The 26888-nt window shown below is 42.3% G+C and overlaps 1 protein-coding gene across 1 annotated transcript in view; it reads right to left on the reverse strand.

Moving 5' to 3' along the window:
• dph6 (diphthamine biosynthesis 6) overlaps positions 1-26888 on the reverse strand; it is a 58778-nt gene that overhangs the window by 20328 nt on the left and 11562 nt on the right. The window contains exons 4-12 of the mRNA XM_078277175.1: positions 21839-21912; positions 20700-20818; positions 13059-13120; positions 12413-12507; positions 12203-12296; positions 10131-10281; positions 9667-9792; positions 8020-8149; positions 7730-7904 (exon numbers count right to left, since the gene is read on the reverse strand). Of these exons, the coding sequence (XP_078133301.1) occupies positions 7730-7904; positions 8020-8149; positions 9667-9792; positions 10131-10281; positions 12203-12296; positions 12413-12507; positions 13059-13120; positions 20700-20818; positions 21839-21912 (1026 nt within the window). The remainder of the gene's footprint in view (positions 1-7729; positions 7905-8019; positions 8150-9666; positions 9793-10130; positions 10282-12202; positions 12297-12412; positions 12508-13058; positions 13121-20699; positions 20819-21838; positions 21913-26888) is intronic.

A 26888-nucleotide genomic window follows, 5' to 3' on the forward strand; every position in this document is an offset into this window, starting at 1 on the left:
TGAACATGCTATGTCCGCAGAAAAAAACAGAAGGCTGTATATTATTAATCTGCAGCAGTTTTTACTCCAGTAAAGCGTGCTTTGATGACAATGGCATTTGAAAAATGAATGACCCAGGTTAAAAGTTACTACTCCGAAAAATTGCTCCGTGTGAAATTTATGATGAAGCGAGTGGCCAAAAGTAAATGGAATGTAAGCGCTAACTCTTGTCTGACTCATCTGTAGTACTGCTAAAAAAAATTCAGTTAATGAATGAAGACAAAATGGCAATGCTCACACACTGTTGCATGTGGATGTAATAAGCATTTCTAACCAGAGGCGCTGACTGCCACTTTTAATGTGTGCAACTTATGGAATGGCAAAAACATAGGAAAGCATAATATTTACTGAAATCATCCATAATAGCAGTTTTCTAAAAAACACAATACTACAGTGCAGGGCTGTGCAGCAGTGAGTAGGTGAATCTGCTGCAGTAACAGGCTGTCTCTAACAGCCACTCAATCTGGGTTGGTGACAATTAGTGTTATAAACCCTGTGTTTGTTGGTAACATATCAATCATGGTTTCTCTGTTACTACATTTATTATGTGCTAACAAAGCACTCTATTAATACAATGCTAGGCATTTTTATTCAATTCTGGTTGACTGATAGCTATACTGTACATCACAAATATGAAAGCATTATGCAGTTTTTATTGTGAGTAGTTTAATTAAATTATCTTACTGCTAGATTCCTCTTATGTTTTGGATTAAATATTTTGGCTAGTGAAATGTTGAAAAGTTAGGGGGATATATTTCTGCCTAACGCTGTTCCCTATTAGTTTCTGTATGTCACCACACTAGTATGTGTGGGAACTGGCTCCTGTTTTGTTCTGTCTGTATTTGCCACACATGTGTATATTTCACAAGGAGCATCTTCCAGACCCTCCCGATGTGTGTGTTTTTGTGTGTTTCTGTGTGTAGGCCCTGTCAGCTATGCCCTCTCGTCACTGCAGGGGGAAGAAACACACCCGGGCAGCTCTGAATATAGTGGCTAGTTACCATAGTAATGGGATGGTCATACGTCTCTCCTCTCTCAGACAGTGATGGGAGTGGACAGGACACGCCGCTATGCTTTTTATCTATGCATTTGGTATTCAGTTATTTCATTCCACAAATACAAACCCAAGCCACTGCACCTCTCCTTTCTCCTTATTCAAATAGAGGGGTAAAATGGGAAGTAAATAGTTAGATATGGGGTAATAATTCACACATGGGACTACAAATAATGATGTGTTTTGACTGAGTGTTTGTGATTGCAATTGTAATAGTGCGAGTGTCTTGGCAGATATCTGCTGTGGTGGGATCTTTACATGATGCTTTTCAGATGGCTTATTGATGTGTCTGAACCATTCACCCCTCCACTGCTCATCAGCAGTGACAAACTGAAAAGAAAACAAGCGCACGCACACACTCATGTAGCATGCGTTGTCTCAAATCAGAAAGCAAAAGTCTACAATTTATCAAATCATATTCATACATCATAACTGATTACATTCAGGTGATTAAGGATGTATATATATATATGCATATCTAGTATACGTGTATCTCCACATCATTCAGTATGTAAAAGAGGAAGAGGGACGACGGCTGTGGATATCCTGTCCCTTGTTGACATGAACCAAGGCAGTCAGGCACCAATAATACATGAAGAGCTGTTCAAAGGCAATTAGGATCAGTTGTCAGGGCCGGGCCCATTAATGAGTGGGAGTGTGGCAGGGGCCGGGGCAGAGGCACAGCGGCGGCGTACGCGGCCGCGTGAGACTCGATGCACTCTGACAGATCCAGTCCTTCCCCTGTCCTCGCCTGGTACAAGCTGATACCAGTCTGTCCCCACGTGGTGCTACAGCAGCAGCGGCGCAGTATAATGTATTGAAGAACGCACTGACTCCTGAAAATGACCACCGCCATGGCAGGTCAGCCTCTACGCGGTCACAGCAGGAGAGAAATGTGTGGGGGGCACGTGGGATAGGGTGGGGGAGGAACATAATTACCTCCTCTACCGTCTACCACTTCCCATAAAACTGCCCCCTCATCAGATTAAAAACGTAGTCTCATATGACCTCTCACATATATGTGTACACATTTACAGGCACAAATACACAATCCCCATCCAATAGTTCCAGCAATGTCCCAGCACAGAACTATGACAATGTGTCAACGCAGATATACGTCTTGGGATGCGGAGCTGTATTAGACAAGGGGGAAGGAAGTCCCCATTTTTGCATGAAAGAGTGCTGAAGAGTATGAATGCATGTTGTGGGTAAACAGACCTGCACACAAGCAAACATTTGCCAACAAATGTTTAGGTGCTGATGGTTTGAGATAACGGGTGAACAGTCAATCGCCCATTTTGTTTGCCTTTGCATGCATCTTTATCTATTTGCATGTCAATCAAAGCAGTTTCAGTGCTGTATACCTGTCCTGTAAGCCATGAGTGTGATACAGTGAGTCAACTGTGACTCACTGTAATGACCTAACCAGTTTACCTTGTCATACAGCCAGGGCCTTTCACAAAGAGCACACAGGTAGGTGTGTGTGTGTGTGTGTGTGTGTGTGTGTGTGTGTGTGTGTGTGTGTGTGTGTGTGTGTGTCTATATATATATATATATATATATATATATGTGTGTGTGTGTGTGTGTGTGTCTGTGTGTGCGTAAGACCTGGCCTCGGGGCATACAGCCGACATGCCATTGCGGTAAGGTCTTACTGGGTTTGATCAGTGTGTTTTGTGTGTGTCCAGTTCAAGCACAGACAGTTGACCCCACTGTTTGGGTAGGATGAGTAAAGCCTACAGAGACAGACTCGGGTGATGTACAAAGAAAGGAACTGAATCGATGCTCGCTGGGGAAAGGCTGTGAGGTGAAGCCCAACTGTCAGTCAAAAACCTTTCTGACTCTCCCCAGACAAAAGGTTAAACTCATTGCACTCCATTCAGGCATTCAGGAAAGGAAACAACCAGTCTATTCTACTTGTGCCTTCATTGAAATGTAAAGAAAAAACAAATATGTGTTAACATCCTCCACTTCAACTAGGAGCAAGTAACTACAAGTGCTGAAGAACACCGTAGTTTTGAGAAGCCTTCAATCTCATGACTGCTCAAACCGCTGAGCCTTCAAGACCTCATTTTTCATCGACTCAATTACTCGACAATTGTTCCCCTCCTGGTCCCACCCCTTCCTCCCTGCCTCATCTCCCCCTCTTCCTTGGTTGGAAGTGATCATTTGTTCTTTATTAAAGTTGATAACATCCCTTGCATTGTCTGAGTGTGCACGCCAGAGAGCCGCCCCTACTGTTCTAGCCTCCAGCGCTTCGTATTATTGGTGCATTATTTCACGCATGCCCTCCTCTTTTATCAAACGCTTTTGAAGTAATGTTAATAGACTAGAAAATTGAGACATTTATGAAGTATGGGCTGTGTTTATGAAAAAATCCATAAAGTATGACAGGGGAGAGGTGAGATAAAAGCAAGGTTTTAATAGATTGTGGCAAACAGGGGAGAGATATCAGATGCTGACAGGCACCTCCTCTGAGATCCCTCATATTTTATGGGATTAATTTTGTTGTATTAGAAATGAAGTTAAACGTCCTAATTAATCTGTTCGTGCTGCATGAATACCTCCCCGAACGCAGATGCACGCACACACACTGCTTTTTAGCTAATTACTCTTCTGTGGTAATTGAGGTAGATGCAGTCTCTATGTAGGCTGAGGAAGTTTGGGGAGGTGGAGGGATGTTTGATGTGATGGATTTGGGGGGGCTGCTGAATTGTGCATGTTGGCTCTTTTACAGTAGTGAAACATTGTAGGTGAGAACAACAAACCGTAAAACTAAAGCACTTAGCTTAATTTCTGCTATTCATCACAATTTTTTTTTGCTTTCTCACTCACCACATTAGCTCATATTTAGCTGTCAGCCCTTTTGATTGTTCACAACAAAGCAGGGCTGCTAGCTTCACAAACGTGTACTATCCATTCTCCTACTACATTTCTAATGAAAATCACAGTTTCTTTTAAAACACAGGTGGAATAATAGGTTAAAACATGTATATTAATGTGAGGCAGCAGGCTCAGCTGCATACCACAAAGTCTATGTTCACATTGGGGATCTTTACTTCATTCCCATCTCTTTCCTGTCACTCTCTACTGTCAATTACCTTAAAAAGTCCTTAAAGTAATCTTTGATAATATACTCTATGCTACTATGTTGGCTGAAATAAACAAAATCCAAATGAGGCATCCAACACACAAAGGGAACTTCTACCTATGTTCTTCTTTTAGTCATTCTTGCACACCCTTTCTGTTCCTACATGGGTGGCCCAAACTTACTATGGCTCCGATTGACCTCTGGACTTTTCATCAAGAGGGTCAGACAAAGTTCAGCTCATTGGTTTTAAACATTAAGAATATTGTTAGGTGATTATTCAAATTCAACCACCCGCCACGGTACACTCCTCCCTTTGATGCTAATTGGCAGCGTCAGATCCACTTCCCTCCTGATGCCTCACAATCCACTTTGACAATTTTTAAAATCCAATGCAAATCCTATTGCGGGCTTGTGCAAGATGGTCTTCCACAATATTGACTGTCACTCACAATTAGGGGAATGAAGCAAGGGGTTAGTGTTCACCAGCAACCTGAGGCGAGTGCAGTCAGCTCCCAAAACACACCCCGCAGAATCTGATCAGTGAGTATAATTTCCTAGCAAATATCCCAGGGGTGAGCCACTTACCTTAACAGGAAAGAGGAGATGTTTAACAGCCATTCAACTGATAGTCTTTCTATTCAGACCTGGTTTGGCTATTGTGTTTGCTTCTGTAAATGTGGCTCCAAAGGGAATGTAATGGAACAGGCAGCATTAATCTAAATAGATGTGGAAAAGGTCCTGCAATGTGAGACTCCTGTTGCTAACAAGTCTGACTTTAGTTAATGATAGGTCAATTTTTTCCATCTGGCAACCCATACGCGTAATCGTCTGTTATTAGTACAAATGGATTTCTGTGTAAAAAAATGGAACATTGCTGGCTAAAGAAACCCATGCTCTTTTTTCCTGCTATTATCTTAATGCAACAGAATCGTTTAAAAGCTCCTTTTAAGAAACAACGGACAGAAAATTCAGTAATAACTTTTATTTATTCTAAAAGCATGCCCATTGCTTGGCTTTTGTTGTAATGAGATCATTTGTTTTGATATTTTGCAACAAAAATACTGGATGTCTAAGAGTATCTTTTGTTTTCAAAGAATTGATTGATGTAATAAAATGGTGACATTTCTTACATCTTAATTAGATTATGCAAATTGTGTCTAAACAAATGACAGCGAAATTTGCATCAGACCTCTGATAAATAAGACAGCAAAACAAAAATAGCAGGTGAAAGTGTAAAAACAAAGCATATATTAAATCACTGTTTTTGTCTTTATAGCTTGCGGCTTGTACCTAAACTACTGGCATATCATACATTAACTACAATACACCATGAGGCCTGCAGCTTTGATATCGTAAAGGTTAACTAATTCTTTAAATCAAGTCATATCTGAATCTGTCAGCTTGCCAGGCCAAGTCGACAGTCAGTCAGCTTGCCATTCCCGAGAGCTGAAGCTGAGAGACATGACAAGCCAGGCAGATAGATGAAGAGATGGATGGAGTTTGAAGGTCCAGCATCCATCACATGCCAATCCTTAATGCCATTGCTCTCTCTACCTCCACAGGTACCACGCTCTCAATGTGGAGACCTACTGTGGTCCAATCCTGCAGGGCCAGAGTGCCACGTTCTGTCAGCAGCCATGTGCTGTCTCTCAAACCACTGGACACTTGTCAAAAGAATAAACTGCTCCCAATAGAGCTGAACATTTATCAGTTTATAGCCCTATTGGAATACAGCACATTCAAATGGTTAACATAACAAACAAGGAAGTAAAATGTTACACAATTATTCATCAAAGGCGACTCTCAATTTCTATTTCTTTTCTCCATTAAGTCATTGCCCCATCAAAGAGCTCATCACAAAAACATTTCTGCTGCACAAAACCGACTCTCTGGACATAATTAAGATCACAAATTCATCCTTTAATCATTTCAAGTTCAACCCCCCCCCCCCCCTTCCAACACCCTTATATAGCCTTCTTTTGATTACTAATTCTTTTCCACAGACAGTGAATGCAGAGGGCTCCAGGTTATTTGGTCTCAGACAGCAGCTTTTCTGTCTCGGTTGTTGCCAAAACCTTGTCACCATGGTGTCACACGGCAACAGTCACCAAGGAAAATTGTCATTAAGATGGAGTCAACGTACTGGTGAGAGAAAGGGTGGCACTGCATGCTTGCGCACAGCAAGGGGGTAATTGTATCAATATGTAAAAATCTCTTGCTGTACTGAGGAGTTGTTAATACATTTTTGATCAAATTAAGTCATTGTAGCGTGGAAGAGGAGCAGAGGCGACGCAGGGGTTGTGTGAAGCGCCGTGCACAGCTCTGAGCAAGCAAACTCCTCTCATTGTTTTCTCAAATTGCTTTGGATATGAATGATCATTAGAGGAATAAGAGATTAGACTGTTTTCCAGAGGCAACAGCACGCGCCTACAGCTGACTTCAATTTCATGTCTCAATGAGAATCCATTGAGGAAATCAAACACTGCTGGCATTTTAAAAGCAAACCTGACTCTGTAGGTTACATCTCAGGAATCCGAACTGCACAAGACCCATTGAGCTTCAGTGAAACACTGTTGAGATATGCCGTCAAGCTCTAAATGAATGGCTAATCCACACATGTTCTCACTCATAGACGGATTTGGCTGCAGGATCAAGGACAGTGTGGAGGAGACGGACACTATCCTTGTTGACAGTACCTTGACAAGTGTAATCCCATATAATACACACTGGGTAAACAAAACACCAAGCCAACCGTGCAACCACGGCCCACACTTCCTCTGATCTCCCTTTGAATTCGACATTCTTCCTGGGTTTGAAACAATATGAAAGAAGTTCTATTCGTAGCTTTGCAAACATGTGCAAAAATGAATACACACTGCCCACTATAATAGGGATACATATTTACACGTATGCGTAAAAGTAGTATTGAGAACAAACTATCACACGTAACAACAATCACATGCAGCTGCACACATGCATCTCTACATAAACAGAGACAACAGAGACAAACACAAAGTACTGCACGTAATCTGAGACACTTCACTTGCTTTGTTAGAGTTGAGCACAACGAAGCATCATAAGAATTACCAGCCAGATTCATCATTCATCCAAGTAATCTTTGGTATTCCACCATTGATCTATTAATCACCTTCACAAAGTGACTTTGAATTGCTTTGCTAACCATGACGCAAAAGAAAAGAATTATTTTTTTGTTTTTGGCTCAGCCCCCCAGACAAGAATCAAGGGATTCAGTGGATTAAGTTTCACTATCATTTGCAATTACTAACCAAACAAGTTATGTGAAGAACAGGGGTGAAATGAACAGAAAATGATAAATAGAAAATAATAAATAAATTGAAGAAAATGTAAATAACCTGGCCTGCAAAGCATTTGCCTTTGCTGAAATGATTAGCTGAATAATGGATGAGTCTATTAACAGTTTAGTTTATAATTTATATATATATATTCATATATATTCAACTGTCAACACTCATACCCACAACCAGGAACACCACCTCTCCCTGTTGTGGTCCTTGGAGCCTTACCCTGAGGGCCTGACTGTAGGGCCCGATGTTGGCTGGGGCCCAGTGGGACAGGCTCTGGACATGCAGGGCTTCCCTCTGGTGGAAGCAGCCTTCCTCCAGGGGCTCGGTCCAGTCATGGAGCAGACAGTCCATCTGCAGCAGCTGACCAGCAGGTAGAGGAGCCTGAACACACACCCTACAAGAGGGGAAACGTAGAATGAATGCTTTGGAGTGTAAAGATGTTCCCTGAGAGAGAGAGAGAGGAAAAAACTACGGGAAAGCTCGTACTGTATGTGTGTTTGCACTTTTACCTGGCTGGAGGATTTATGCCAAAGTGTTTCTTATAGACTGTGTTGAGTAGAAAAAAGTCTTCCATGGACCTCACATACAGGTGGACCAGGATGATGTCCTTCATTTTCCAGCCTCTGCTGTCCAACTCACCTGGTTACAGGAAACACATTATACTGTAAATCACTGTAGCATATTGTATATTGGAGTAACATAGCCTAACCTACCATAACCTTACTCCCATTTTGGCTAAGCTAACTTATGCATATTTGGGTAAATGTTGCTGTATACCACATATAAGTTATATATAGCAGTTTAAACTCCTGCAAAATGGTAGGCTTGTGACCAAAAAGAAGTGCTGCATTTGGCCTGTACATCCTTGTTTGTAAGTGTTCACTAATTTCATGCAATTGGTTCTGTTTGACTCATGATTTTGGTTTACCTCTATAAACGTATTCTATTCTCTTTTGATATCTTGTTTTGGGGAAGTTATGAGTTGTATCTACTCCCACTGCAACAGGCAAGCTTGCCAGTAAACAAACACTCACCGAGTCTAAACAGTAATTTGAAGGCTATCACCATTGCAGTTGAGAGGTGGATAGTTTAAAAAAAAAAATCCTGACACTGAAATCCATTGAAACTGCATTAAAGTGGTAATGGTATTTGTCCCCTTCTATAAAGAGCAGTCTAACACAGTATGTGTGCAAATTGTGGGCTTTGGATGCAAACACAGGCACCACGGCTCAAAGCAAAGCCCTTCTCCTTACAATCATTTGAAAAGAGCTTCAAGTTTGTTTTTCCTTTGCCAACACCAGCGTCTCAGACTACTTCGCCCTCATACAAAGAGGTTGTTCATTAAATATTAACTTGTTTAATATTGTCTCTGCACTGTGAAGGCTGTTCAGCCGAGCACCACGATAAACATTAAATATGCTTTTCATCTTTCACTCCTCTTTCTCCATCAAAAAAAGAGAAAGAGAAAAAAAAGACTTAGATACACTGTAAAAGCGTGCGCTTTTAAACTTCTGCAGGGCAGAAGTGTGTGTTAAAAAAAGGCTTGGTTTGGGTTAATTTGAAGTGCTTGTCCTTGTTTGGTGGCCAACTCGCGATCCCCATCTTGTGACGGACGGAGTCTCTGACTCCCTGACACACAGGGTTTTGCCTGCTGGGTTGACAAGCACTTTTAAATAAGAAACGACTTCTCAAGCTCTGCCACACCTCCTTGTGTGTCTTTAGCTAACACAGCAAGGAGAAAGAAAGACACCCACGGGACAAAGAAGATTTCCACATATGTTTCTCTCCATTGCCATTTGGGGGCTAAAGTAGGGAGTGTTGTACAGTAAGCCCTGCAGAATCTGTTTTACTGAGCTGTCTAAATCAACCCTGGACAAAGGAATTCTGTATCATCTTCCCTTGATCATATCAAAGAAGAAGATTTTTATTTGATTGAAGAAAACATAACTTATTTAAGGTTAGTTTACTTGTAAGTGTCATTCTGTGTGCCTTTTGCTTCTGCGATTTAAGGAAGGCAAGAAAGAATTCTTTAGTAGACCGTGTTTTTCCTGAGTGTAGAGATATTTAAAAGCATGTCCACAGCTCTGGTACACCATGTTCTTCAAACAGGTTCACTCTCTTGTTCAATACTTTCTCTCCCTCACACTTTCCCTTACTTTGGAGCTGTGTAAAAGCCACCGATGTCTGGCTCTGGATGGCGGGATCTTTGCTCTGAAGGCCATTGATGCCAGAGATCCACTGATAGCCCCTGGAGCTTCTTGGTGAGCAGGATGGAGGGAGATCTGCAGGAGATACATGAAGAGGTAGAGGGTTAGCTGGTTTGGATTTCCACAAGTACTTTGTACAGGCAGCACTACAAATGGTTGTATAATGTTTGTTGGGCATATGTTGTATGAGAGGTAATTCATGCATAGGTGGTTTATGTCAAAGGAGGAATGAATTCAGAGACTGTGACAAATACGCTGCTGAAATGACAGCTCTTGTCAAACAATCACTCAGAAATACTAGCATCATGATGCTGGCCGTATGACACAGATTCAGGAAGCAGACACCACACACATCAACACACACCCAAGCTTGCATGTCAGCATGTGCATGCCTCACCATAAATGAAACTCACCGTGGCCCCGCTGACAACTAAGGTCACATTTTGATGTAAATTCTTGCTGGTTGTCTTGAGCTTGATCAGCATATTCCACCTCCTCAGTCACGTTGTCAATGGCGTTCTGGCAAGGACAACTACCATGGGGCAAAGCGCTCGCCACCACATCCTGCAATAAAGCACCACAGGGAATACATCAGGCCAAACGCCCACCAAAGAGTGCTGAGCCTTTTGCAAAGACAGACAAAACGCTGTATAATTAGCCAACCTTTTCAAATACACCACCAAGCGGGCTGTGTGTGTCTGTCAGTCTTTCATGACAAGGGCCCAGACACACATAACTTCAAGGTGAATGAATATGAAACAACATGCTAACATATTCGTGGTTCAGGCGAATAGGGAGTGGTGTTTTCTGATACTGTAGATTCAATCATGCTGGCTGTCAGTCAAAATTCATGACTGGATGGGTGAGACATGTTTTGGATTTCACCAGTCTTTTCCTTCTGTTTACTTTTACTGTGCCTGCTACTTCTTTAAATAACAAATCATTACCATTCTCTAAGGCGTACATATTACCTGCCAAATCCTGCTGGGGCGTCACACATATGAATACATATTTCATATTTCCTCAATGCCCCCCTCACCCTGTCCAACACTCATTCACCCCCCTCATCTGCTGTCAACTGCATTACGCCATATGATAATCAAATTAATTATACTTCAGCCCCTCTCTCCTAGCCAGCATGAAAAATAGCTTGACTAGCATTAACGGAGGGCAAATGATGGTGGTCCATCCCCACCCCCTGAGCCCGGTGCAGTTTCCTCTAGTGCTGGTGTCACTGCAGATCTGTCACCCTGACGAGAAGAGCTTCAGAAGGCTGAACCAGGGCAGGTTCTCCCCTGGTTGCCCCCTCCTTCCCCTCCCCTTGCAGGCCCTGGATCTCCCTGCTCTTCCCCCAGCAACCTAAGGGAGGCTACAGGGGCTGTGTGAGCGTGCCTGTGTGTTTGTGTGAAGGGGGTGGGAGCAGCGGCGCGGGGAGTGAAAAAATATATAGCTGTAGGGAGTGAGGCTGCAGGGTCACGGAGGTTGTGGGATGGGGGTATGTTTTCTGTCCATAACAGTCCCAGCCCCCACCCAACATGCAGATACACACGCACACACGCGCACACACACACACACACACACACACACACACACAGGTCTACAAACATGAACACACGCTCTCTTGCGAACACAAAATCGAATGTGCACATTATTGTGTGGCGTGCGAAGAAACGCATGTGCAAATCGCATGCTTTACCCCGGAGACATGTCGAGCTACAGGCGAGTAGCATCCCTTAGTGAAACCCTTAAAGTTTTACCTCGCTGCAACAAATACCACGGCATGCAAGGACTTCATGTCACCAGGAACCCTCATCAACTAGTAGGTGTCTTATTAAACCAGACAATGAAACCAGAGTAATTAAAACTACACATAAATGAGGTCAATGTCTCCATCACAGAATTTGTGACAATAATTTAAGTATCATAAAGTTGTCTGTTCTTGCAGGGAAAGTAAAATGTTTCAAAGTGTCACCCTTCTTGTCTGTGAAGCCCCATTCAGCTCCTTCTAATATACCAAAAGCCAATTCCTACTGCCTCCCCGCAACCCCCGCCTGTGTCCGCTTAGCCAGCTACCTGAATGCAAAGCGCCTTAATGTGAGCAGACATGTTTATTAAGCTGGGCCTAGTTTCAGGCTGCAGTGAATATTGCAGACGTCAAAGTAGGCCATGTGGGGCTAGAGGAGAGAGAGAACGAGGGATGAATGGAGACACCGAGAGCAAGAGTGTGCGAAAGACAGAGAGAGGCCCTCTGGAGGTTGATCTGAACCCTGCCCTACAGTGCTGTGTTTCTCTTCTGTTCAACAAAGTTATCAGACACCGAAAGGTTTTGTTCTTGTATTTGTTTTGCCCTCAGAGTGGTTTTGAAGTAATCAACCCCAAAGTGACTCAAACTTTTGTTGTGAAATGATTGATTCAGCATTGCAATGCATTGATCTTATTTACAAAACAAGTTCAACTCATGGATTCCTTCAGACGTTTGACTCACGGCATCTTTGTTCTCGGTGTGGATCTCGGTGAAGCGCAGATAGCCAACTGGAGCAAAGGCATCTGCTGAGTGGATCACTGTCTCCGCTGCATCACTGCGCGCACACACACACAACTTTCACTTTCCAAACTTACAGCAGCCACATGCTGAAAAAGTGTAACTGAGTTTTAATGTAGACAAATGATTGTAAGTTTATATTTCTTTACTCACATAACTATCTTCTTTTTGAAGAGGGGGCAATCAAGGGTGAAGGTTTCATATTCACCTCCTTCTCCACAAATATGAACTCCATACTTCTGGGAGAGCTAATCAGTGGAAGCAAAATACCTTATTAAAATACTTCGAAACTCCTGTATTTTATTTGAACTATTCACTGTCAATTTCCACTCCCAATTTCCATAATTTCCCCGAACATTTCAATTTATAGTCTAGAAATACCATACAAGTACTTGTATGGTATTTATCTAGACTATAAATTGAAAGTAAGTAAGTCTTAAATTAACAAGAGTGTCTTCATGTTCATCTTAGAAGTGTTTTACTTTTGACACCAGTTTTAAAAAAAAACAAACATTTTAACAGCACCTGTAACAGAATATCATTGGTATGACTAGGATACTTTCTCACAGTAAGCACAGAAAGAATAGAGAATATAATCATCATAATCATAATCATCTAAAGCTAAAAGTGAAAGAAAACTATATTTCACTGTAGTATTAAGCACTTCAAGATGTTTTAAGACTTTGAACATTGAACATCAGGTAACCTGACTTTGAGCAAATGATGTACAAATAGAATATATGTAAGTACTGCAGTCAAGAGTGTAAACTGGGTGGCAGAGTATCTACCAGTCTGTGACCTGTTTCAGATAGGGCTCCATGTCAGCCAGAGGTTTTCCTAAGTGCTTCTCTGGATCCAGGCCTGGCACCCACGTGGGAAACGCATTCAGGACACACACACACACACACACACACACACACACAAAGACAGAAATACACATGCAAACACAATGTGAGAGAGAGAGAGAGAGAGAGAGAGAGAGAGAGAGAGAGAGAGAGAGAGGTCTGATCAGGAACAGAGTAGTGATTGAAGATGACAGGCAGGGAGGTTTACGGGCAGTCGCACAAACACACACGTAAACCTGCACCCTGGATCTATTTGTTTGACTTTGCAAGTAGTGTACACAGATCTCTCCGGGTAAGGGCAACAGTTTTCAATTGCTGGCCGCAGACCCCCCACGCCCCCTCGCCTGCCCGCCCCCTCATCTAGTTCCCTTTGAGAATATAAACTCTGGAAAGAGATCTTGTTTATTTGCCTTTTTCCCTCCCCTTCCCCTGAAATGGTGCATGGAAGTGACTCAAAGGCATGGGAGAGAAAAGAAGGAGGGGAAAGAAGGTTGGAGGAGAGCTTTGTATGAATACCCAGTGGTGCCACACTCAAAATACAAGCTCATCCCCTAGACAAAAAAAAAAGCAAAACCAACACACCAACCAACCAAGCAGACTTCTAGAAAAACCCTAATGCCCTTTTAATAAGATATCCAAATCTAGACCATAGCTTCACCCAAAGATTAGCACTTTGATCAGTCTCATTTTGGGATTATGTACATTAGCAGGAATAAAAAAGTGTACTTAAACCGTAAACACTTTTCTCAGCTTGTTGAGCGCTGAAGGGTTTTACTGCTTCGTGACACTAAATCCCGATTTTGTCTTTCAGACGCCAGTTCCTGATGGCACCACGCTGAACTCCAGCTCACCCTGTAAACAAGTCCTTTCACCAAAAAAGTGCAGCCAGCGTTTTCCTTTTCCTTTTTTCACGTCGGAACAGTGAGGAATGTACACCTCACTGTTCCGACGGGAAAAAAGCCAGGTGCTTTCTACAAAGAATAGAACAGTAAAAACACAACAGGACATTAATGTAAAATGCTACATTTTAGGAAATTCCAAACTGTGTAGTTATATAGTCCTGCCATTATGTGTAGCGGAAAACCTGATTGCTATCAAAAATATGACAGCAAAGTTACTGGAACCAAACTATTACATCTTAATGGTCACTGACTATGCTCGCCTTAATTTCATTTTTTCTGTGGCCGCCTCTTAATTGACTGACATAATCATTAACACGTTACTGATGACCTATATGAAGTGACGTGCAGTTGTGACAGGAATGCCATCGCAATAACAAGAAATAGCTGAAATTGTCCCTAATAATTTCTCTGAAAATCCAATATAGCGCCTCTATTCCGAGGCTTCACGTGGTCCCGCTCATCGGCACATTCATGTGTTTAATTAAAGGAACAAAGCTAATCGTAATGTGAGAATATCTCCTCTCTCATGGCCTGACAACCTCAAAGGTTAGGGTGTCATCCGTGGGCCCCATGGGGAGCAATGGATGAGAGACTAGAGAATAGGGTGAGGGAACGTGAAGGAAGGACGTCGCATCCGATCCTGGGTTCATCTTAATCCCAGCTGTCTGTCCTCTGAGCCCCGGTGGTCCAGCATTACGGGGGAGAGATGGAGGGCCACAGCGGAGGGAGGGAGGGAGGGAGGGAGGGAGGGAGGGAGGAGAGAGTGTGGAGGGAGAGAATGAGCAGGCCCTTATTCTCTTCCCAGGGGATCTGTGGTCTTAATTAGTGTGAGAATATCTAATCTCAACATCCTCTCATCTTAACCCTGCCACAAAGGTAATAAGGCAGGAGAGAAAAAAAAAAAAAGCATTAAAATTCAATCCCATTTAAATATCCTCTTTAATTAGTCATGCCTTTTAACAAATTTTAATAATTGGCTCCAAATTGCTGAGGGGATGCCACTTTTTTTTATTATGTTCATTAACTTCTCTGCTCTTAAATAATACATGATACATGATTTGATATTTACAAGGGGGGAAGAGGACGGTGAAAATCTCGGAAGACAGGAGTGAGTGATAAAATGATATGAAGATGGCATTAACGTGAAGGCATTTCTCCCATGACCACTTAGCACTTGTATGAGTGTTTTCTTAATTGAAGTTCCTGACTGACTGAAGGTTACTGAAACCTTTTGGAAATGAGGATAGGTGGAATGAGCTTGCAGTTGTACAATACATGCCTTGAGAAGTCTTTGAGTAGCCACTGGTGTGAGCCTTCAGCGATCTAACACCACTCATTTACATGATCTTCACATCTCTGTCTCCTCTGAACCTGTTATACAACTTGACCTAAACCCAATTACCTAACCTCATTATGCCACATTAAACCCAAATAAGCCCACTAGAAACTGCCATTAGTCTGCCGCCAGAGACAGCAAGACCACACTTTGGAGAGAGAGGAGCTTCCCAAAGAGAGACTGAGAGGAATGGCTCTCCTTTAAAAGGGCTTTTTACCTCGTGTTATCCTATAAAACTCCAATTAAATTCAGTGAACTTTAAAACCAGGGAGCCCAGTAATGAGGGAGAGCATTTTTCAAAAACCTTGTTGACATTTAGGGCCTTGAAATTAGCCAAGAACAAAAAGTTTACCAGTAAACCAAAAGCCATTTAGGCATTCAAGTTTGTTTTTCTACGGGGATATGAAAACCTGATGCAGAACATTTTAGACATAATACTAGTTACCCTACAGCAGAACGCTTACAATAACTAGAAGTAAAATCTAGAAAACCCTTTGATTCTGCTTAGAAACTCACTTTTTGAAGTCGATTCTTTGACCAAAAGGCGAAGCTTTCAGATAAAAAACATGCTCCTTCTGAACTCAACAGAAGATGCTGTTCTCACTTCTACCCTTATAGAAGTCAATGGTAATTATTTCCAGAGCACACTTTTGCAGTAATCCTTTTTAACGATCATGATTGGCCTTTTCCCACCTTGAAGAGGTTGATTCATGTAAACCCACTGCAGTGAGTAATTGAAAATGCTTGTGATTTTGCTTACTGAGCCTAATGCTAAATTAAAAGCCGGGAGATTCTAGATACTGTCTGAGCTGAGCTGAGCGCAGTATCGCAGACATCCACGGGTTGTCTTAAGATCTGGCATGCCGGCTGACAGCTCGGCTTTAATCCCTGCCTTCAGAGAGAAAAGGCAGAGAAAATTGGATTCATGATGTGTAACATTTTAGCCTTTAAATGGATGAAATACGCATCTCCTCCCTAGTAGGTGAGCTGCATCCGCCTTCAAACAACACTCTCAAAGACCCCCGCAAAAACAATAGCTGTTCACTATCACCTAATCTTTGAGCGCGAGAGAGAAATACATAATGGAAAGAAAGAAAGGAGGGAGGGAGGCGGAACCGTACAAAGGATGATAAGATTAAGGTTATATGTGAAATTTGTCAGGCTCGTATCTGAAATTCAGTGCCTGTGAGCAGAGTAATAGGCAGCATGAATTGTGTAGCAATTGCATCAAGATGGAATCCTTTCAGTCCAACAAATCAAAAAAGGAGAAACTGGGAGCACTTTCAACCATACAGAATTTAACCCGCACAAAATTAACCTGTGTAAATTAATAATCTTTTTTTCAGTTTAAGGAATTCACATGAAGATCCAATGTGTAGCAGGTTTAAAATAAAAAAAAAACAGCAATTGCTTCCATCATACTTAAACTATTTAAAAGGTGCTGTTGGTAGGATTGCGAAGATCCAGGATTTAGCCAAAACATTTGAACATCAACAACTTCTCAGTCCGGCCCCCCTTTCTGCTAAAGCCCAAAACGGTCTCCTAAGCCCTTCCCCCCACAAGGGAGAATATTCAGTCTCCCTTGCGTGTGCATGAGCAGTGATTGACACGCAGTTAGACCCCCCCCCCCCGGCCCTGATTGGTGCATCTGAACAGGGAGCTGTGGATTTTTGCAAATCGCACTACAGGCTGTAGGTGGTGCCAGAGGGACCAGATTATTTTTAATTACCTGCTTCATGTAGTTCTACTGGAACATAGGGTCAGTTTAAGCAAATATGACAGAAAGTTAGTTTTATAAGTCTTACCTACTGCACCTTTAAGGCTGCTTTGACACCCATTCTGTTTAAATTGAACTGGCAAGAAAAGGTCATGGTCAGTGGCTAACAGGACACACAGGTAAAACAGTTGTCCAGGTACCTAACTTTATGAGTTAACATTTCGTGTGTATTTTCTTATTGTGGGTTAGCAAATTTGGAGTAATATGGAAGTTTATAATTTTCATTAAAAAAAAAGGGACAAACCAGTGAGGGGCTTAACACACTGAATTTCTAATAGCAACCTTGTTTAATGTCATTATCTTCCCATCACTTTATCCCTAGTCTATATCCACAACGTTTCATTTCCGGGATTGTTCAGGTGCTGCCGGAAGATCCGCCAGATGTCCCTCATTTTCAGCCGGATGTCCCTCAACGTCCGCTTTCTTTGTGTTGGCATTCTAAACTCCGGTCGATTGATGAGGACTATGGTTAAGTGCTCCTCAGATCTCTGCAGGGTAAATCCAGACAGCTAGCTGTCCAATCTGAGTTTTCTGTTGCACGACTAAAATAACTTTTGAACGAGCACGTTCCACCAAAATAGGTTCCTTCCCGAGGCTATTTTGCAGAGGCGCCGTTGCTTGTTCGCCGCCCAAGACGACTGTGATTGATTTAAAGAAATAAAACAGAGCACGTTTTTCTCCTATCCAGGAATGTTGTGTGGAAGGGCCAGACCTTCCTCCGCAGTGCTGTGGAGATAGGTCTGGCAATGCGAGACTACTTTGTCACTTTAAAAACATATGTATGTCATATCCATATGCCTTGCCACTACATATATAGCTTTACTTTATATACGGCAGGTAATTGAAAAGAAAAAAAGTTTCTTTAGATAACAGAAAGAATGCAATTATTTAATTTGCTTATTTATTGCCTTCCACATTGAAAAAAACATTTCAGTACATTATCTGTAATGTCTTTGAACATTATTTGTCCTTTAGGTATATATTCAATTCTATTCAATATCCTTAAGTGGGTAAGGTGATCAGTGAAAGCAAATATGTGACATAAATTTCCTTCTTCATAGCACAAAGGCTATGTTTGTGTGAAGGGTAAAAGATCATGCAGTGATAAAAGGTTTTCCCGCAGATACACCTTGATTTCACACATGCCAATTATCTCTGGAGCTGAGGACCAATTAACTGCTAAACCTGTGCCCTCATATACACCTGTGCTAATCAATCAATTAACTAATTACATGAATATTTAATACTGGGTTTTAGAATTGCCAATTATTGTGGTTAGCTCAAGAGATATTGCATTTCAAAGAGAGAGTTTCCCGAGAAAAAAAAAATGCATTCCCCTTTGAGAGAAATGCATTTTTGCTAATTAGAAGCATTTTTCTGACATTCATAGCCTTAGACTCCAATAGTTGAACTTACTTCTCTACATGCAATTTGGCATCTTCAAAGACTAAAATCCTCTTTCTCCCTTTTGTGGTTTTAGGCTGCCATCAGCACGCAAATGAACACTTCTAGAGAATTCACTTAGAGGATCATCCTGTATTTGGACAGCTGTCTTTTCACTGCAGGGATTTGACATCAAGGAATATATCCACCCTTAAAATAGATGCTATTTTTTTGTCTTTCTTTATCCATTCACTGTTAATTTCCACCTGTCTTTCTGAGTGCCTAATGAAGGAATATTAATCTTGAATGACTTCTCACTATTCAGAGCCCTCCAAAACATACAGAACAGAATCATAAGGCGTTTTGGCCGTCAGTTCAGATGCAGACTTAACCTTTGCCTTGTGAGAGTTGTTATGTTTTTCTCCTCATGAGGTCGGCATGAGTAAATCCCTCCAAATCTCTCACACTCACACACACACACACACACACACACACACACACACACACACACACACAAAAGGCCACCAGGTACGCCCTTCTGTCACCCAATCTCCCCTAAACAGCACACCTCACTGCTCAGACCTGCTCCCACCAAAGCTGCAATTATGTGAGTGCTGCCTAAAATGCCTTGGGCGCTTGCACCCCTATTCAATTCTTTGCTTTCTAATTACCACTGCCTCGGGACAGGTGAGGAGTCAGGGCTGATAAGATCTTTCCCTTTTACCTGCAGCCAAAACACACATACTCACACAAACACCTACACCGGGAGGCCAAGATACACACTCAGAGGCACCCGAGGTGATTTTCCTTTCTAAATTATAATCTTCCAAAATATGTTAAGAATTTGCTTTTAGACAAAGTAGTGTTTAGAATAGAAGGCTTGGCGGAGGTAGCTGGGTTACAAGGTGACTGAGGTCTTTAAGGTGTGGTTTTTCTTTAAATGTGTGTTATTCCAGAAGGGTAATTTGGCATTATGATTGATAAATTAATATGAAATGCAGACTTTGATCATATATTGTTAGAAGTGCAATGGAAATAAAAATATATTTTGACTGGTAAACAATAATTATAATCCCGCAGGAAAAAAAATCTCAAATCTGACATCATCTCTCCTCTGACAGGCATCTGACAAGTCGTATTATTTATTACCAAAAAGTCCTTTATCATGAGACCATTAAAAATGAGAAATGGGTCCAGCAAATAAAGTACCAAAGATAAATGGCTTGACAAGTGCATTCCATGAGAGGTTATTCGAGCAACGTTGAAAGACATAGGCAGAATATCTTAAACGCGCTGCTCAGCTCTCAGGGTCATCAGTCAGCTGGGGACCCCTTTTCAACTGATTGCTACCAAAGGTGACAACAAGCACTTAACAGCACGTAAACAGTGTCTACATGATGATCTATCGCCGTGAGTAGTTTGAGAGTAAAAAGAACCATTTGTAGCCGTAATTATCATTTATCACTGGCACCGTCTAAAAGAGATCCTGCTGCACTTTCAAGTAGACACAGGTAGGGATCTTAATGCCATGTACCTGAGAAAAGAAAAAGAAAACTTCTTTTTTTACTCTCTCCTGTTATTCAGTAATCTGATCTTCCTGTCCTCGGGCTCCAAAACAGGCAGGTAGAGAGCAGGTGATACCACATTAACCTCTTCCCCCAGTGCCGCTGAAGCAGTTGAAAAACATAAATGAGCGATTTTAATCTTCGCTTCATGGACCATGTATTCTGAGCTATGCATAAGCAGAGAGTGCAGTGTTTCTCTCACACAATGGGGACATGCGTCGCTTATTGACAGGTTGCATTAATGTGAGGGGCAATCACCTGTGATTACTTCTCAACTGCCAACCCTCCCTCCTCCCTCCTCCCACCCAATACAACTGTGCATTTCCCTCACACCTCCTCCTTCTGTGCTTCTTATCTTTTCATATTGTTCTCTGCTTCAATACCTCCGCCGCTGGCACAAGTCTCAACACCGCTGCTAAGCCACAGATTAATGATTAGGGCATTTCTCTGCTTGCCTCTCTTTTTCCTCTCTGGTTACACCTCCCTTTCTCCTCCTCCTATCCCTCACTTATCCAAATTATGTCTCTTCTATCCCCGTGCCACCACTTAACCAACATGGCACCTTCAGAGAAAGTAAAAAGAGAGTTAAGAAACAGCTGCCTGACACACAAGAGAGTGGGATACAAACTCACCGAAGGCGGCGACTTTGATGAGGATAGCATGGAGGTCAGATGATATCATCTCTGAGAGCAGGGACTCTTGGTCTCGGCGCCACAGGTAGGCCAGGGGCTGCAAACCTAGCCGCAAACATCTGGGGAACAGGTGAAAGGGAAGAGGGAGAGGAGTAGGTTGAAGACAGAGAAGGCTATGCAAAGCAGTTAATATTGAACATTTGCCAGCTTCAGAACTACTTCAAAGCCAACTGGGCTAGGCACATTCTCTATTTGCGGGAAGGCTGCCACCCTGATAGACCCACACGACATGCTCCCACCTGCCAGTGGCTTTATTCAAAGACAAAACAAAAACTCCATCTTAAGCTGTGGCTTGTCTGTCGAAAAAACTCATGTGAAACACGCATCCACAGCAGGTAACTGGACCCAAAAAGTCTGCACACTAATTTCTACAGCTCAATAAACGCGTGAGATGTTCATGTGTTTGCATCCAGTGTGTATAAGGGGAAACAATAGCTGACTGACAGCAGGGTTTGTTAATAAGAAGGGAGCTTTTGTGCTGAGTCCAGTCTGTGTAAGTTTAGAGCAAGAGAGAACAAAGAGAGACGACGGAGGGCAAAGAAAAACAAAGAGAGGAAGAATAAAACAAAAACAAGAATTTAAAAAAAAAACAACACATGGGTTACATGTGTAACAAGGAAACCATCTTGTCTTTCTGCTAATAAGACTGTTGTGTTTCACCCATAATGGGAATGTGCATTTTTTATATATAACAAAATCACGATTATGAAACTATCAGTTTCATTCCTTCTCTTGAAATCATTGCTCCATAAAAACAGTGCTGCACCATAAAAATCAAAGCTAGTCTAAATAAAATGGCATAAACAAAACTCAGTGTGTATATGTGTGTGTGTGTGTGTGTGTGTGTGTGTGTGTGTGTGTGTGTGTGTGTGTGTGTGTGTGTGTGTGTGTGTGTTTAAACAAAATCTGTCTAAGTTTTGGAACACACTGTGACTACAGAGGATGTACTCTTTTCCTTCAGTGGACCACAGAGTGTGCGTCATTCGAGTTCAGAGGCCTAAAACAGTGGGTGTGTGTGCACTTTAGTTAGAAAGCGTGCTCTGCATCATGAGTGTGCGTGTGCATACTGTATAACTTACACATTTTCCACACGGACCCTCTGGTAATCGGAGAGAATGGCCCCTACAGACACTGCCTCGACACCCTCTTTTTCCTGTGGGGAGGAAAAGATGGAGGAAACTTAACCGCAAAGATTTCTTGCCTTTTCCATTATACAGTATGTGCAACGTAACAGCAATATGGTGTCACTGTCCCATGGGGCCAAATACTCTTTGCCCAACCTACAATGGTATCCCAAAGTGTTATCTGAACAAAACCACACAAACACATGTAAACATTATACACACACAGAGTGAAACAGAGACAAAGAAATCAGATTCCTGACGGCTCTTTCCTTTTGTCGGACCGCAATCCTGTGGGGATGTTTACACTCTGGCTGTATCAAGGCCTTATGGTCCAGCCCATATCCCCTGGACGGTTGCGTACATAGCTCTGTGTGTGGAAGTGTGTTTTTACGTACATGTGGGTGTGTGACTGGAGGCACCGGCACAACTAAAGGCAGTTCCTGGACCTTATCAGCAGTCTAGTGTGAGCGGGAGAGGAGTGCGTCTGGCCGCAAGTTCCATCCTCTACGCGCCCAGCTGGAAGACGGAACCACAGTGACAACTTGAAGTATCAGTGGAGCATTGTGTCTGTGAGTGGCATGTATCTTTAATATTGCTGAGGGCTAATCTAATTGCTTTTCATATCATATTCATATTTCAGAAACAGTGAGACAACTATGCACTCGAGAGATACTGACACAGCCTTGAGATGCGTTCAATCTTCTCTCACGGAAACAGGCTTGATCCGGAGTGACACAAACAAACAAACCTACAGTAGGTGCAAGCAAGGGGTGCGTGCTCGCACACATACATATATATGCAAAACCCCCTTGCCTACTTTCATGACCCTACCCTTCAGACACACACCTGCAGATGCATTACAGAATATTACATGGGCTGTAATTAGAATGAGAGGCAAGAGTAGAAGCAGTGGAGGGATGCACAAGTCTCCAGTAAATTACCTTGTAGCCATTATCAATTTCCCTGGCTACTGGTCCTTAAGATAACCCCCCCACCACCCCACCCCTCCTTCTCCCTGTGGTCCCTTCCTGCAATTTTTCTCTGCCTGATAAACATGCTGATTAAAGCGAACAGCGTGTAAACCTTTGATACTTTCCTAAATGAAATCCATGCCCTGCCTGGGGCCTGACAATGCGCTGCAACACACAGTGCCTCACACACAGAGCTCCATGTAGGCGTGCCAGCTAATCAGATAAAGGATGTGCTCTGTGTGTGTGTGGCCATGTGCGTATGTGTGTGTGGTGTTTACGGTGCAGCAAAGGATGTGAGGTATAAAGCTGAAGTTAAACACATACAGACAAATACACAGCCAGGATTTAACTCTTTGACCTAAAGTTAAACATCAAGAGATCTTAAGAACTTGGGATTCAGTACTCAAGTTTTGATATCTCTCCAACGTGTCCAACACGGGAATATACATTACAGTCAATTCCACTGCCCGGTGACAGTAATTAAGTCAGACTGATAACATTTCAGCCCAGCACAGAGCGAAGGGGGCTGCAGGCGGTGTCATGTAATTCTAGGTAAGCCTCAGGGCCAGCACTCTATTCTAATACAATGATAACCTTTTCCCTAAATACAACTGTCACTTCCTAAAGAGGCATATTAGGAGGTAAAGAGTGAGATAAGGAGAGACAGAGAGGAAAAGAGATAGGAATGGAAGTGTTGAAGAAGTGCGCTACATCAACAGCATTTTGGTCCCTTGGCTTTAAACTTGGCAGGACCGGAGTCAGCCCGACAGAGCATCAGCAAACAACATCCTCGTCTTGTGTTTCTGTCTTTCCGTCTCCCTCTGTCTCCACTTCTCTCTGAAGGCAGACTGTTGTAGGTACTCAGGCCTCTGAGGTTCGACTCAGCCTCGACCAATTAAATGGCTTCTCTTTTCACTGGCTCTCATTACATTACATCATGCAGCCTTATAATACCCAGGCATACTCACCACTAATGATAACACAGGACAAATTTCTCACACATCCCCTTGTTTTCAATGGAGACTCCATCTAGTAGACCTTTTGGCAAACAGCTTTGGAAAATGATTATTTTTGGATGCTGTTATGTTTTCGTCGCTATTAAAGCTATCACCAGGAGACAGGCAGGAATGAGGGGGCAGCTAATGCTGCTCCAGACGCCATTTTACAAATTCTAGACATACTTTCTCATCCTCTGTGGGAAAGGTAGGATAAATGATTGCGGAGAAGTGGTATATCTATGTATGAATCTGAATTGATGGATATTATGGGAATTGTTTCATGTGTATTCATGATGCCATAAAAAATACAAACTTTGATTTTATGGTAGCTGAAAAATTTATCAAAATGGTTTATAGTAGGAATACCTGACAAAGCGACAAGGTAAGCCATGAAGCACAGTATAATAATAAATAATAATAAAATCTTTATGAGAGCTATCTGGCTAAACGATGTTTTGACTACATTAGAGGTGGGTTCCGAGTAGGAAGCTAACATAACGATAAATCAAGGCAGAGGTCATCAGGACTCTTGTGACCCGCAAGCCACTTTTCTTTTTTCATGACTGTTGGCACAAGATTCCATGTCACTTTTCTTTTTTTCTACATTTAATGACCCCAGCTCATTAAAAGAAGCTTCACCTGATCCAGGACCTGAGGCCCTGCGTTAACCCACGCCCTGAGCGGGACTAATTCTGGCATGGCATTGTGCAACAGTGCAACCCCGTAGCAGCGCCTTCAGAGGCAGACTAAACAAAGGCCTGGCCTGGCTTCCCCTGTCCTCTCCAGCGGGCAGAAAAGCTATTAATGAGGATCTATGGCCAAGAGCAATGGAAGCCCTCAGTCCCCCCAGCCATGTCCATCAGGGTACTTAGCCCCATGCAGTCATTAACTTCTGTTACTAATTGTCAAATTCATTAAACTAATCCTTCCCCCACATCCGGATGTCTCTGGTGGAAATAGATGGAGAGGACTGAGTTATTAAGATGTCAGCTGTGGGGAAGATTAAGGCCAGCAGACATGCTCCACAAAGAAACGATACGGCCATTAAACTCTATATCAAGGTAGCGTGCGTGATATACTTTGTAATTATATATACATTCATCTTAGTAAGGGAGTAAATGAGTGGTTCAAATGTATTCACAGTCACAGACATGCCGTCAGTAAAGATATGTATCTGCCCCAAAGATACATAGGCGACAATCATAAAGCAAAAAATTCAGCTTGAGAATGAGAATTTCATCAGCTCTCAGCTTAAAGATACTTACGCATGCCACACATTCAGTCAGGGTAGTATTCAACAGTCAAAACTATTAACAGCAACCAAGGCAATTAGAAAGCCATAAAATATTAAAAATGCAATACTCATGTTCATATGGAATACATCAGAACCCTCATTAGCTCTCTCTCAATGGTTGTCACAATGAGAACTTAATTATACACTCCTAACAATACAAAGCTCCATTTTGCAAAATGGTGGGTTTCCAAAATGCCTGCTTCATTCTGTTCTGACAACTAGAAAGCCAGCATTGGCAGATCTTGGCTATTACAGCCACAAGGCCACATATTTCCCTTACAAAATACTCTTTTTATCAGGTCTAATGTTGTTGACACATACATTCTATTACTGCCTCCTGTATAATATGCGTGTGTTTGATAGCAGGGAGGAGATAAAGTGGAGAAATTAATTGAAGTGGTTTGAATGACGAAGATGATGAAGTTTGCTCAAGGGCACAGGGGTACCATCACAAGCATTCCATTGCCGCATCCATTCCGCACTGTCATATCAACACCACATCTGACCCCACAACCTCCTATCCCTCCCCCCTTCCCTCCAACACTCCGTCTCCCTCCATCCCTCTCCTCCAGGATCCATCAGGTAAGTGAGTGGACGCGACATGGTTTTAATGTTCTCTCCATTAGATCAGCTCTGGGCCTGTTGTAATGTAATGGGATTGTTCTCCCATGTTCCCCTACATGGTGGGAGGAGGTTGTACCTTGTAGCAGCTCAAGTAGATGTGGTACAGGGGATAGGGCTGGCTAGGGTCAAGCGATTGTGTTTAATGTAATGCGGACATAGTCCCGGGGCGTGTTGGGCTGTCCTGACAACTCAGACATGCCAAACTGACAGGAAGCTTAGTAGGAGGAGACACTGGTTATTTGTTTTAAATCAGCTTCCTCATTACCATTCTGTACGGTTACACTCCAAGGTGACTCCCTGAGTTGGTGAAGGAGTGCCAGGATGTGGAAGAAGTGTGCACAAGGTACAGGATAGAGTTTAGGGCTGCACAATATATTGTTTTTTTTTATCGTCATCGCTATATCAACTGGCGCAATATACACATTGCTAAAGACTGCGACATATCGCAAAAGACCGAGATTTTCTTGTGTTAGAGAATATCAGAAGAAAGCGGCACTTTAAAATGTAACGTAATGTAATTCTTTTTTAGTGGTGCTTTTTATGTTCAATTCAATTTTCAATGTATTTGTTCAATAAAAGAATGCTGGAAATGATTTCCTTACGTTTGTTTTAAATTCAACAAGCAGTTTAGAGTGCACTTTAATATTTAATATTTACTTATCGCAAGTAATATCGTTATCGCAAGTTTCAACAGCATTATCGCACAGCGCATATTTTCCTCATATCGTGCAGCCCTAGTTTGGACCAATTATAATGTTATAAGTTACACTAATGCTTACAAGATTATACGCCGCTTATATATACTGAGGCTAAAATACTATGAACAATGTCTGATCCATCAAAATAAAGCAACAAATGGACATGCAAGCTTAGCGAATGTCTGTAAAACAAACATCGGGCAAAACCTTGATCTAAAAAGCTTTCAGAGACATTCCCTTTGGTAAATTGGTGGGGCTGTCTGTTTGAAGCAGCTGTTGAAAGACGGGCTCTTCCTTTGTGCTCGTGGATGGGCTGGCGGGATGACTCACCACGTGTCAGTCCTCAACCATACGGAGTGGTGGAAAAAGAAAAACAAACGGCTCACAAAGCCAGCTGCTCATAAACCTAAATACCCCGAC

This window comes from Sander vitreus, chromosome 20, assembly GCF_031162955.1.
Source record: "Sander vitreus isolate 19-12246 chromosome 20, sanVit1, whole genome shotgun sequence".
NCBI lineage: Eukaryota > Metazoa > Chordata > Actinopteri > Perciformes > Percidae > Sander > Sander vitreus.